Genomic DNA, 11,708 nt, shown 5'->3' on the forward strand with positions numbered 1-11,708 from the left:
GGCGGGGCTGGGGCGGCTCTCCCGGTGGGGTTTGTCCCGAGAACGGTGTGTACCCCGCGTGCTCCATCCCGGTGGGATCCGCCCCAGCGGTGCATGTTCCCCAAACCGCGGTCTGCCCTCAGAAGGGCTCCACCTCGGGGCCATGCCGCCTCGAGAGCAGACCGGCTCCTGCTCAAGGTCCGACCTTGCCCCAGCATGGTGCGGCAAGGGGCTCTCTGGGACAGCCCCGGAGCAGAGCCTCCTCCGGCCTGTCCCGCTGGAGCGGCGGGAAAATAGGTTACCCTGGCCAGGATGGAACTTGCTCAGAAGCAAGATTCCACGGCAGGATGGGCTGCAGTACGTCCGCGGCAGGTCACCCGGTCCCCTCTGGATCTAGGGAGAAGGTGCTGGCGGGACCCCTGCCACAGCTCATCCTCAGTGGTGGAGAGGCACCCTGGGAGGCAGGGAGGTAACGCCGAGCCATGCCGATCCCGCATGCCGAGCTGCTCACTTGGCAGAAGTCTAGGTCCAGGTCCCCTGAAGGTGACAATTTTCTTCCTCGTCCCTGGTTAGGCAGCTGGGAGAACCCTGCCTCCTGCTGACTGCCAGACTCTTAGTGAGATAATGATAGAAGAGTTGAGGACGGGTTTGGGTGGGACAGGTGATTCTTGGGGTAAATATGCACTGGGAGGCAAGGAGGATGCGATAACAGCCGGTGAATGGATGCGTGAGGGAGGTGATCCCGAGCCAGGTGGGGTTGCTAAACGTGGTGCAGAAAGGTGTAAAGACGCGAAATGGGATTTGATGCATACAAAGGGCGCATCTAGGGAAATGATCGGGGCGTGGGACCCCCAAACCCTCCCTGATGTTTGATTTGTAAAATAGACCATCCAACAGGCTGGCTGCAGAGGGAGAGTGGGTATCCACCCCTCCCAGGGAGGAGAGGATCTCTCCATCACACAGCAAGGGAGTGAGACCTTTTCCATGCATCCCTTCATCCTCGTTGACCCAAAACGAACAAGATGGGTCCCCTCTCGTCCCTATGCCTCGAGTGAGAACTGCTCCTGGATCAGAAATAATCCTCACCTGCCCTCCCCTCCCCTCCCCTCCTCTTGACCCACACACAAGGAGGAAAGTGGGTGCATCCCCTGAGTTTCAGGGACAAGGAGGGACAAGAGACGGTCTCAAAATTCCTTTTGGGAAGAAGAGTCCTTGCCCACCTGACACTTTCCAAGGGACAGCTGTCCCTCAAGGAAAAGGCATCAGAAACAGCTTGCTCCTCCATCCCAGCACCCATGACATCCTTCAGGGTCTCTGCCAGGGCAGTTTGGGCAACAGGGTCTCAGGGGTTCATGTGTGGTCCTAGCGCAGTCACACCCCCCCTCTGCCCTCTTCAAAGACTAAAGGTGCTCTTGCAAACACAGCTGACGCTGGGTGAGTGCCTCCTGTCCCCAGGATGGTGCTGGACAGGGTTTATCCAGGCACTGGCCCTGCTCTCGCCCTGCCCCAGCAGCTGGAACACCCAGCAGCGCATGCTTACTTTGGAAGGCAGGCTGGACCCTGATCCTCCAGCTTCGGCTCACCCCGCAGCAGGTAACACTCTTGTTTGACTATAACTCCTGGGGCAGAGGAGTCTGTCCCACTGCATCCCAGGAAGAGGAGAGATATGTTACTAGCATGGGAAAGTTTCCCCTCTTTTACAGTAATTGCTTGTAATAACATCTTGCACATCCCCTTTCATCCTACAGCTGATGCCTTTCCCAGATGAGACGCCCAGAAGTGCAGCTGCCACCGGAACAGAGCAAGACAATTTGTTTACAAGGCAGGCCCATGCTCTCGGCGGCCGAGGGCAGGAGGAAGGGGAGGCTGCCGTCTCCAGGTCCACGCAGGCGGCTCAGGGGGATGGCCTGCATTGTTCCAGGTCAGGACAACAAGGCCCTTCCGCAGCCCCTTTCCTATGGGAATCCCGACAGGTTGTTGTCCCTCCCCACACGAGGGGAAGTGCGGCACCAGGGGGGTGAAGCGACTCATCCGTCGGACGCCAGCGAAGAAGGGGAGGAGGAGGGAAGTGGGGCCTGACAGAACTTTCTAGCCCCAGTTGGAAGACGCCAGGACATAAAGCAAGCCTGGAGCCCACCCTGACCACCCCTCCCAGTGCAGCTGCACATCCTCCATGTTGTCCCTGCTTCCCACCAGCATTCCACGGTGCCCATGCTCTCCTGTGCTCACAGACCATCCTGCTCTCAGCGTGCATGCCATCGTGCCCTCAGACTGTCCAATTCCAGGTACATCTTTTGCTCAAATGTGAATGTGACTCAAGTGTGCACAGTAATCTCCTTCTCTCCCAGCCCCACAAGGATCTATTGCCCCTTAGAGTCTCTCCTTCCTCTCTCCTTTCCCAGCCTCAGATCGTGCCTTCATCTGTCCCTTTTGCCACTGCAGCAGGGCAGAAGGTCCCTCTGGAGAGCAGGGACTCAGAGGCAGGTCCTGCTCTGCAATACAGGCAAAGGGGACATTGCTGAAAATTATCCTGGCTGTGAGACCTGAGAAGGGAATTTCCTTTCTCTTACAGAAACTGGCTGGTGATTTGAGGGCTTGGGAGACACTGGGAAGACAGGACTTGTCCTGTGGGGAGGCCTCTCTTAATAGCAGAGGGAGCTTGGACAGCCAGCACAGTTTAGGCCTTGCCTTCCCCTTCACTGTGAATCCCACCAGGAGATAAACACCCATGGACATTCCTGACCCTTTGAGTCACCAGGGCTGTGCCCAGCCACCCGCCAAGGGCCAAGGACATGGGCTTTGGTGCAGGTCTGCAGCCTCTGAGCACGTGAAGGTGAACAGAAAGATTCAGGGTCTGACATGTTTTGCAGTGAAAACTGCAGTATCATACTTTTATCCAGGAAAATTTGGCAGCAAAAATGGAGTTTAGAGAGAAGGGTCAATGGGACAAAAGGCTGCTGGTGATTTTTCCACTCTAGGTTACTTGGCTTTGGATACTAGCAAAAATGACACTCATAAAAGGCCTCTTTTGTGTATCTACAATGGGAGTAGTTGCTGGGGTTGCCAGATCGAGTATCAGTGAATTTTAAGGGCAGACAAGGCCACTGGTGGGGGGCTGGGAGCAGCACTGCAGCTGTTGGGGTGCAGTGGAGTGGGGGATTTGCCTGATAGGGATTAGTGCTGAAACACTAAAACCCCACCACCCCAGCCCCACTCAGCAGAATGTGGCTGCCCCCTGTCCCGCCTTGGTCCTGCTCACTGTCACAGGGCACTCCATGGCATCTGGATTCATGCGCTCCTGGTGAAGTCAGGCTTTCCAGGCAACAGCTCCGATTATTGTAATTCCAAAGGATTGCAAGGGGTGGGGGAGGAAACATCTCTATTTTCCTTCTATTTTTGTGAGCATATGATAGCACTTTGATATGAAATTACTTGTTTTGCTGCATCCCTTGGTATTCCGGGCTGGGCTCCAAGCCACCCGGGGGCAGTGAAAGACTGCCAGTGACCTCAAAGGCTGCTGGCCCAGGCCCGGCACCAGCCACTTTCTTCCTTGGTTTGTGTCCATTTTGCACACAGCAAAAACAGAACATAAAAACCACCCTCACATGTCCAACCAGATGAAAATCCCTCTGCAAGACCACAATTTGAAGACTCTGTAGATTTAAATTCTGTGGCGACATTCAGGCTCCTATCCTCTGCAGCTCCTGAAACTTCCACCCACTTGGGTTGTTTGTAGGAACAGCCACTGTCTCCAGGGGATGGGGCTGGATTATAATCGTTGTTCGTGTATGTGGAGTGACTGACGCAGATGTTTGTACAATGGGTGCTTTATAAAATGACAAAATACTTTCAAACTAAGTGGTCGGCATTGCTTGCTTGAAGGACGGCTTCCAAAGCACCATCAGTCCTCCCCTTCAGAAGCGTGGGGCACGAAAACACCGTTTCTCACACACGAGGGCACAGTGGAGTCTGAAAACCCAAACCAAACCACAGCTCCTGAACCCAGAGCTGCTCCAAAAGACAGCACCTTCCCCATTATCGACCTGGTGAGCTTCAGTGCCACCACTAGAGTGCCCTGGCGTGGCTGTCATGTCCGTGGCTGCCATGTCCGTGGCCCTGCGAGGCTGGGATGAGGGGCAGCCCCGGCTGGCCGCACCCAGGGCTGCCCTCAGCGCAGCCGCCATCGCACGACAGAACACGAGCCCGGCCTCCAGCGCCCGGGCAGAGCAGGGGCACCGCGGCTGGGGGACGGCTACGGGAAGGGGCTGGTCACAGACGGCAGGTCTGCGCCGAGCACCGGTCCCGGTACCCCCCGGTTTCGCTCCCCGGCGCCCCACAGCCGCCACACGGGCCGAGCCGCGCCGTTCCCGCCGGGCCGCCATTGGCTGCCGGGGTGCGACTGGCGGGCGGACCGGGACAATGGGCGGGGCGAGGCCGCCGCGCCACGTGAGGCTGCGGGCGCGACGCAAGGGCGCGCAGGGTCCCGATCCCGGTCACCTCCCCCCGCGTCCGCGCCGTGGGCACGGGACTCACCGCAGGGGCGCTTCGGCGGCGGCCCGCGCTCCCCTCGGCAGGTAGGCGGCGGGCCCGGGGCGGGAGCGCGGGCCGGGCTGAGGGGCCTCAGGCCGCGGCGGCCACACAGCGCCTGCTGCGGCGCCCCCTGGCGGAGGCCGGTGCGGGGTCACACGGACACCGGGGCAGGGCGGGGACAGTGCGGGGACAGTGCGGGCTGTCCTGCAGCGCTGTAGGGCCGGACACGGGCACGCGGGGATCTGCAGACATCGTGCAGCTGTGCCCGTGTGGGCCCCACCACATCCTAGCCCCGAACCATTCAAGACAGCCCAAAGAGGGTAAGCAGGCAGGCACCTGTCCCCGAGTTCCCAGAGCCACTCTGTCTGTCCCTGCAGGGCGCCCATGGGTTCTCCCACAGCCACCCCGCAGCTGCTGTACCGCAGCACCCGCCTGCTGCGCACAGCCTTCCAGCACCTCTACCAGCAGCAGCAGCGAGCGGATGTCTTCTGCGACGTGGTCCTGTGGGCTGAAGGTGAGCTGGCAGCATTGCCCAGGGAGGGGCCAGCAGCCCTGGGGAGCTTTGGGCAGGGTTGCTGCAACCCCACAGGAAGGACTGGGGCAAGCAGGAAGGGCTGCAGGGCACTGACAGCCACTGTTGCTTTGCAGGGGAGGCAGTGGTGGCCCACTGCAGTGTTCTCTCCGTCTGCAGCCCCTTCTTCATGGAGCAGCTGGGCCCGGAGCTGCCCCCCCAGGGTCGCAGGGTGGTGCTGGAGCTGGCGGGGCTGAAGATCGGGGTGCTGCGCAAGTTGGTGCGCTTCTTCTACACTGCCGAGCTGGAGGTCACGCAGGAGGAGGTGCACGAGGTGCTGGCAACTGCCCGCCGCCTCCGCGTCACTGAGCTCGAGTCGCTGCAGCTCTGGGGAGGACGCCTGGTGAGACTGGGACCCCAGCGCCAGCTTGACCGCTCCTGCCTGCATTCCACCCAGGAAGTCTCCGCCATGGTGGCACCTGACATGGCAGAGCCCGGCAGCGCTAGCTCTGGGGTGTCCCCCCAGGGGCAGCCCCACTCTCTGGGGCTCACACACCCCAGCCCCATCGGGCGGATGAGGCTGCGAAAGGTGGAGAGCAGGGGGTGCTGGGAGGTCGTGCGGGAGGTGCAGCTCCCCCCCGTGCCTCCTGCAGCGCCAGCAAGTAATGGAGGGCTGACAGAAACACAGCCTCTCCTATATATGGATGCACGGGAGCAAACCAGTGAGCGTGCCTCGCCCCGGCAGCCCCCCAGTGCAGACGAGATGCAGCAGGGTGGGGACTCCCTTGTGTCCCAGCAGGGCTGTGGGCAGGCAATGCCCCCAGCGCCCCCTGGAACTGACACCGAGGAGGAGGAGGTGGATGTAGGGACAGGGGAGCTGTTCCTACCCCCCAGCACAGTCTGCCTCTGGCCTTGTCCCTCATCCGAGTCGGAAGAGGAGGTGGATGTCCTCACCTAGGGAGGGCTGGCTCTGCCTCTTCCTCCACCACTGCCTGCACCCTTTGGGCTGTGTGCTCTTGGAATAAAGGGCTGAAGCTGTGCTCTGGAGTGCTAAACTTTATTGGAGATCGGGGGCACAAAGAGGTGTGGAGGGAGCCTGGGGTCCGGCAGTGGCAGAGCTGCAGCATCAGAGACAGGACTGGGGCTGGCAGGTGCCCCCCACTTGGTCTTGCCTCTTCATGGACGCTCGTGCCACAGGCGCTGGTCCTGGCTCGGCTGTGGGGAGAGGGCAGTTGGTTCCTGTCCCATCCTTGTCCCATCTCATCCCAGTCCCATCCCTGCTCACCTGGCCGATGCCTCTATGCCAAGCTACTCTTCAGGGCTTCCACTACAGTCTCTGGCTGGGGGAACTTCAGCTTACGTGGGGGCCCCTTCCCGATACCGCTCCACAGTTCCACGGCTGGGGAGAGAAGGAGGTTTATTGGATCAGTGGTGCCGGGGAACCCCCCCGCCACCCCCCAGCCCAGCACTTACTGCTGCCGTCCTCCTTCACCAGGGACACCTCGAAGCTGTTCCTGCGCGGCGGCTGGGGGTTGATGTCCACGGGGAGGTGGGCCATGGCCCCGCGCAGGGCCGCGCTCACCGCCGCCGCGTTGCGCCCGAACACCCGTCAGCTCTTGCTGTGGGGACACGGCGGTCAGCGCCCCCGCGGGCACCCAAGGACCTGCCACCACCCCGCCCTCCCACCACCTCGGCCGCTCACCAGTGCTCAATGACGACGCGGGGGCCGATGTCCCCAGGGCTGCCCTCGTCCTGAGTCTGGGCCCGCGCCCGCTTCTGCGGGGCTCCCGCTGGCTCCGGTGCCTCGGCCGCCGCCGGCTTCTGGGCTCCGCGCTTCCTCCCGCGGGGAGCCATCCCGGGAGAGCCGAGGCGGCGGGGCCTACGCCGGAGCACGAAAAGTGTCTCAGGAATCCCGCTCTGGAGTGGAAAGAGATCTCAGGTAACCCGCTGTAAGGCGCGGGGTACCTGAAAGCCGGGTCCGTATGGGGACACTGCTGTGGGAAGGGGACAGGAAGGGCCTGGCCCCGGCGATGCGCCGCCGGGGGAAAGAATCCCAGCTGGGATCCTGCTGTGGAGGGCGGGATGCTGGTCCCCAGGGATCCCGCCACGGGGTGTGGCTGGGGAGAGACGGGAAGCGCGGCCCGGGGGAAGGGAGGGGACAGGCCCGGGGCCTGGAGCGGCCGCGCCACCTCCTACCTGCCGCTGGCCACGTGCCGGGAGCGCGCGCCGCCGGGAAGGGCGGAGCCGGAAGGGGCGGGGCCGGGAGAGACACCGGAGGTCCCCGGGGGGCTCTGTTCCGCCCGCGCCGCCCAGCCAGTCAGAGCGCGGTGGCTCCGCAGTGGCCCCGCCCCCGCGGCAAGCCCCGACCGGGACCAGGGACACGGCACGGACACGGGACACGGCATGGACCGTTTATTGTCAGCGATGGATGAGAGCGAGCGTTAACCGAGGCGGGGCCCCACCTACCGCCCTGCCCGCACGGGGCCGGGGGGCACCGCTGCTTTCCCGGGGCTCAGCCGGGACCAGCCCCCACGGAGAGCGGCTCCGGGCAGGGCCGGGCGGGCCTGCGAGGCCGGTGCCACCAGGGTGATGGTGACATGGTGATGGGCAACAGTACGGGGCAGCTTCTACTTGTCCTTCTTGGACTCTTCCTGAGGCACGGCCGCTGGCACGGCTGGGGGCTCCTCGGGCGCCTCCTCCCGTGGCTTTGACTGCTTCTTGGCCTTCTGGTAGAGCTCATTGAGGTTGAACTCCCGGATCACGTTCTCCTGTGGCCAAGAGGTAGCATCAGCGCCCCTGGGACCTCGTGCTCCCCCTTCTTCCCAGGCACAGGCTGGGCGGGGAACAGAGGGCTGGAAGGTCCCACCCACCTCGGAGAAGGTCCCACCCACCTCAGAGAAGGTCCCACCCACCTCAGAGAAGGTCCCACCCACCTCGGAGAAGGTCCCACCCACCTCGGAGAAGGTCCCACCCACCTCGGAGAAGGTCCAGGACACAGCCCGGCCCTTCTTGTCGATCTGCGGTCGCCGCATGATCTCTGTGCCCCCCTGGAAGAGGATGAGGGTGGGCAGCTGCTTGGTGAGAGGTGACGTGCTGACCTTGTACCTGTGTCAGGACAAGCCAACAGTGACCCCGGGGCAGCCTGAGGGAGCTGGAGGGTCACAGGGACAGCCCCAGAGTGGGCCCTGCTTGCCCAGGCTGTGTCCCCCACACCTGGTGCTGACGTCCGTGTACCGGCCAACATCCACCTTCCCAAACTGGAGTCCTGAGCAGTTGTACCTGGGCAGGATAGGGACAGGTGGCTGTGAGGGATGCAAGGGACCAAAGGCCCCGTGACCCACCAAGATCCCAGTGGGTGCCACTCACTTGAGAGAGAGGTCGGCAAAGATGGGGGCAAAGGACTGGCACTCGCTGGACCAGTTGGCAAAGAACTCAACAATCCATGTCACCCGCTTGTCCTTCTCCAGCTCCTCCTGCCACAGGGGCACAGGCTTAAGGGGGGTGGTGGGCAGAGACCCCCAAAAACCCCCAGGGTTGGGGAAATACTTACATCAATAGTCTTGTCACTGAAATACTTGATGTACTCGGGGCCCATGTAGAGGGGGGGCTTGCAAGTCATCAGGAACACTGCAATGACAGCACGCTGAGCCCCCAAGTGCCAGGAGGGCCAGGCTGGGCCTGGGACAGGGCTCCTCTGCCCCAGAGCAGCCAGGGGTAGCCAGGACAAGGCAAATCTGGGGCGGGGAGATGTCCCCCCCATAGGGCTCACCTATGCAGAGCGTGAGGTAGAGCAGCCCCATGCGGATGTCGAGGCGGAAGAACAGGATGGCATTGGCCACTTTGCTGAACATGAAGATGTTCCCGATGTGCTGCTCCACCGTGACTGCGGAGGGGAGGCAGGAATAAGGGATGGGACCAGACCCCCCCAGAAGGCTGGGGGTAACCTGAGAGAGGGCTGGATTCAGTCCTCCAGACCCCTCCCCACTCAGCTCCTTGAAGGAGACCCCATAAGCAGCCCCAGCACCCCATGCCCCCCTGACTCACTGGAGCGCCGGTTCTTCATCATGACAATGGCGCTGAGGAACATGAGGATCTCCACCTCCCTCTGGCACAGAAAAGGGACAGCATGAGCTGGAAGTGCCCAGGGCACCTTGGAGTCGCACCTGACCTAGCTTGGCAGGGGGAGCTGTGGACACGCCCGGCCCTACTGGCCACCTGCCAGAGCCCACATCCCTCCCGCGGGGGAGAACAGCGAGGAGAGGGCCCCGCGGCGATGGGCTCGACGCCAGTGCCTGGGGGCCCCTCGGCTGTGGGAGGGACACCGCAGAGCAACGCAGGGGCTACCGAGCATCCCCTCTCTCAGTCGGGCTGGGGTGCTGCGTGAGCAAGGAGGGAGCCAGGCAGGGCCGGGGGTGCGGGGACAGGCCCGGGGGGCGGCCCGGGGGTACGGAGACAAGCCAGGGGGTGCGGGGACAGGCCCCGGAACAGGCCCGGGGACAGGCCAGGGTGCGGGGACAGGCCGCGCCGCCTCACCCAGTCGAAGTCACAGGGGTTGCCATCCTCCCGCTGCGAGGGCAGCCCTCGGCAGAGCGGTGGGACCTTGCGCACGATCAGGAAGGCGGCGGCGAGCAGCGCGGAGAGCGGATAGTAGGGCCGGGCGAGCCATCGGCACAGCCCGGGCAGCCCCCATATCAGCGCCAGCAGCGGAGCCACCACCGCCATCTTCCCTCCGCCCCGCCCACTGCAGCGGGGGCGGGGACTCCCGGCCCCGGCCAATGGCGAGCGGCGCGCCGGGCTCTCCTCTGCGCGCGCGAGCCAATGAGAGCAAAGAGAGAAGCGGCCAATCAGAAGGCTGGGACGAGTCTCCCTTAGCAACGGGGGTCAGGGGCGGTGCAGGGGCGGTGCTCGGCCAATGGCGGGGCGGGGCGGCCCCGCGCGGGGCACGCCGGGAACATGGAGAACTTCTCGGCGCTGTTCGGCGCGGCCGAGCCGCCGCCCGCCGCCGCCGCCGCGCTCGGGTTCGGACCCGCCAAGGCGCCGGTCACCGGGACCGCGCCGCCGCCCGCCGCCTCAGCCGCCGCGCCGCCACCGGGCGAGGACGCAGCCCGCAAGGCCGCCGGCGGCCCCTTCTACCTGCTGCGGGAGCTGCCAGGTGCGGGCGAGCCGCGGGGCGGGGCGGGCGCCGCGCTCGGCCAATCAGCGCGGCGAATCGCGGCCGCGCAGGGGACTGACGGCACGATGAGCCAATAAGCATGCAGGGGGCGGGGTCACGGAACGCGCCGTCTAGTGGGGAAGTGGGCGGCGGGGGTCCCCGGGGCCGGAGATCGCAGTGCCGGGGGAGCGCAGGGGGTCCCGGGGCTGGGCAGGGCTGGGGAGAGGGCCCGGGGTGAGACAGGGGGTCCTGGGGAGAGCGAGGCAGAGGGCCCGGGGATGCCGGTGCTGGAGGGGACAGGGGATCCCGGAGCCTGGGGAGAGGGGCCGGGGGTGCTGCCGGGGCGTTTACCCCCTCCGCATCTCCTCCCGTGGCCGGACAGGCACCACGGAGCTGACAGGCAGCACCAACCTGATCACACACTATAACCTGGAGCACGCCTACAACAAGTTCTGCGGGAAGAAGGTGAAGGAGAAGCTCAGCAACTTCCTCCCCGACCTGCCCGGCATGATCGACCTGCCCGGCTCCCACGACAGCAGCAGCCTGCGCTCGCTGATCGAGAAGCCGCCCATCTGCGGCAGCTCCTTCACCCCGCTCACGGGTGCCATGCTGACGGGCTTTCGCCTGCACGCCGGCCCGGTGAGCCCCGGGGCTGGCAGCTGGGGGGTGGGAGGGGCCCGGCCCGGCCCGGCCTGACCAGCCCCTTGTCTCTGCAGCTGCCCGAGCAGTGCCGGCTGATGCACATCCAGCCACCTAAGAAGAAGAACAAGCACAAGCACAAGCAGAGCCGCACGCAGGACCCTGTCCCCCCAGGTAAGGGCTGCTCCCCTCTAGCTGCTCCCCTCCTGTCCTCCAGCACCGGCAGAGCATCAGCTCATGTGGTGCTTCCTCTTCTTCAGAAACCCCCTCAGACTCCGACCACAAGAAGAAAAAGAAGAAAAAGGAGGAGGATCCAGAGCGGAAGAGGAAGAAGAAAGAGAAGAAGAAAAAGAAGGTGTGTGGTGAGGCTGGAGTCTGATTCCCAGCCCATGTCCCACTGAAGGGCTCTGTGAGTGGCCATCCCTGGGGGGCTGCTGCCCAGCAGCTCTCACATGCTCTGTCTGTCCTTCCTCCACAGAACCGGCACAGCCCTGAACACCCAGGGGTGGGCAGCTCCCAGGCCAGCAGCAGCTTACGGTGAGGCCTCGCCGGCACCACCCCAGGAATCCCCCAGCCCATGGAAATGGCCCCGGCTGACCCTAGGGACCCTGGGGCTGGCCTGTCCCCCCCCAGCAAAGGGGACACCCTTGCAGCCCCCCAGGACCAGGAGCATGGACTCTGTGGGTGCCAACCTTGGGCTTTTGTACCCGAAGAACCCTGAGCGTCGGGGCCTCTTTTTTAATCACCTTTTAATTAAAGTCTGCTCTGAGGAGGGGCTGGTGGCAGTGGCTGCTGTGACCCTCGGCTGTCATGGAGGAGCCCAGACCAAGATGTCCCTGGAGCATGCGGGGCACCCTCCTTTGGATCCTGAACCTCACCAGCACCTGTGACACCTTC

General features: G+C 63.8%; 4 protein-coding genes across 5 annotated transcripts; 2 read left to right on the plus strand and 2 right to left on the minus strand.

The window, feature by feature from the left end:
- The first annotated feature begins 4,079 nt into the window (after nucleotides 1-4,079).
- On the plus strand, nucleotides 4,080-6,021 carry BTBD18 (BTB domain containing 18). Its single transcript, XM_085063540.1, has 3 exons — nucleotides 4,080-4,553; nucleotides 4,887-5,023; nucleotides 5,158-6,021. The coding sequence occupies exons 1-3, from the start codon at nucleotides 4,084-4,086 to the stop codon at nucleotides 5,976-5,978; spliced, it is 1,428 nt and encodes a 475-aa protein (XP_084919666.1). The 5' UTR covers nucleotides 4,080-4,083; the 3' UTR covers nucleotides 5,979-6,021.
- Nucleotides 6,022-6,061: 40 nt separating this feature from the next.
- Nucleotides 6,062-7,347, minus strand: SELENOH (selenoprotein H). 2 transcript variants are annotated; one of them, XM_085063544.1, is made up of 5 exons: nucleotides 7,217-7,347; nucleotides 6,723-6,899; nucleotides 6,494-6,639; nucleotides 6,306-6,419; nucleotides 6,062-6,235 (listed from the first exon to the last, which is right to left on the minus strand). In XM_085063544.1, exons 2-4 carry the CDS (start codon nucleotides 6,872-6,874, stop codon nucleotides 6,319-6,321), a joined length of 399 nt encoding a protein of 132 aa, XP_084919670.1. In that variant the 5' UTR covers nucleotides 6,875-6,899; nucleotides 7,217-7,347; the 3' UTR covers nucleotides 6,062-6,235; nucleotides 6,306-6,318. The 2 variants fall into 2 exon arrangements, with proteins under 2 accessions (XP_084919670.1, XP_084919671.1); XM_085063545.1 differs by having other exon boundaries at nucleotides 6,723-6,937; nucleotides 7,217-7,329.
- Nucleotides 7,348-7,414: 67 nt separating this feature from the next.
- On the minus strand, nucleotides 7,415-9,785 carry TMX2 (thioredoxin related transmembrane protein 2). The gene is made up of 8 exons (XM_085063542.1): nucleotides 9,554-9,785; nucleotides 9,065-9,125; nucleotides 8,790-8,903; nucleotides 8,571-8,647; nucleotides 8,387-8,493; nucleotides 8,234-8,299; nucleotides 7,996-8,125; nucleotides 7,415-7,788 (listed from the first exon to the last, which is right to left on the minus strand). Exons 1-8 carry the CDS (start codon nucleotides 9,740-9,742, stop codon nucleotides 7,648-7,650), a joined length of 885 nt encoding a protein of 294 aa, XP_084919668.1. The 5' UTR covers nucleotides 9,743-9,785; the 3' UTR covers nucleotides 7,415-7,647.
- A 134-nt stretch (nucleotides 9,786-9,919) lies between these two features.
- Nucleotides 9,920-11,583, plus strand: MED19 (mediator complex subunit 19). The gene is made up of 5 exons (XM_085063543.1): nucleotides 9,920-10,172; nucleotides 10,555-10,811; nucleotides 10,889-10,985; nucleotides 11,072-11,166; nucleotides 11,290-11,583. The coding sequence occupies exons 1-5, from the start codon at nucleotides 9,974-9,976 to the stop codon at nucleotides 11,350-11,352; spliced, it is 711 nt and encodes a 236-aa protein (XP_084919669.1). The 5' UTR covers nucleotides 9,920-9,973; the 3' UTR covers nucleotides 11,353-11,583.
- Nucleotides 11,584-11,708: the final 125 nt, after the last annotated feature.

This window comes from Lichenostomus cassidix, chromosome 5 (genome assembly GCF_008360975.1).
Source record: "Lichenostomus cassidix isolate B80296 chromosome 5, HeHo_3.0, whole genome shotgun sequence".
NCBI lineage: Eukaryota > Metazoa > Chordata > Aves > Passeriformes > Meliphagidae > Lichenostomus > Lichenostomus cassidix.

What these genes read in the sequence shown, in the direction of transcription:
- BTBD18 (XM_085063540.1), top strand. Translation starts at nt 4,084, where the DNA reads ATGTCCGTGGCCCTGCGAGGCTGGGATGAGGGGCAGCCCCGGCTGGCC. An exon ending in GCCCGCGCTCCCCTCGGCAG is followed by an intron (nt 4,554 to 4,886) that starts GTAGGCGGCGGG and finishes CTGTCCCTGCAG; the next exon opens with GGCGCCCATGGGTTCTCCCA. An exon ending in CGTGGTCCTGTGGGCTGAAG is followed by an intron (nt 5,024 to 5,157) that starts GTGAGCTGGCAG and finishes GTTGCTTTGCAG; the next exon opens with GGGAGGCAGTGGTGGCCCAC.
- TMX2 (XM_085063542.1), bottom strand. Translation starts at nt 9,742, where the DNA reads ATGGCGGTGGTGGCTCCGCTGCTGGCGCTGATATGGGGGCTGCCCGGG. An exon ending in ACCCCTGTGACTTCGACTGG is followed by an intron (nt 9,126 to 9,553) that starts GTGAGGCGGCGC and finishes TTTCTGTGCCAG; the next exon opens with AGGGAGGTGGAGATCCTCAT. An exon ending in GATGAAGAACCGGCGCTCCA is followed by an intron (nt 8,904 to 9,064) that starts GTGAGTCAGGGG and finishes TCCCCTCCGCAG; the next exon opens with TCACGGTGGAGCAGCACATC.
- MED19 (XM_085063543.1), top strand. Translation starts at nt 9,974, where the DNA reads ATGGAGAACTTCTCGGCGCTGTTCGGCGCGGCCGAGCCGCCGCCCGCC. An exon ending in GCAGGACCCTGTCCCCCCAG is followed by an intron (nt 10,986 to 11,071) that starts GTAAGGGCTGCT and finishes CCTCTTCTTCAG; the next exon opens with AAACCCCCTCAGACTCCGAC. An exon ending in AAGAGAAGAAGAAAAAGAAG is followed by an intron (nt 11,167 to 11,289) that starts GTGTGTGGTGAG and finishes CTTCCTCCACAG; the next exon opens with AACCGGCACAGCCCTGAACA.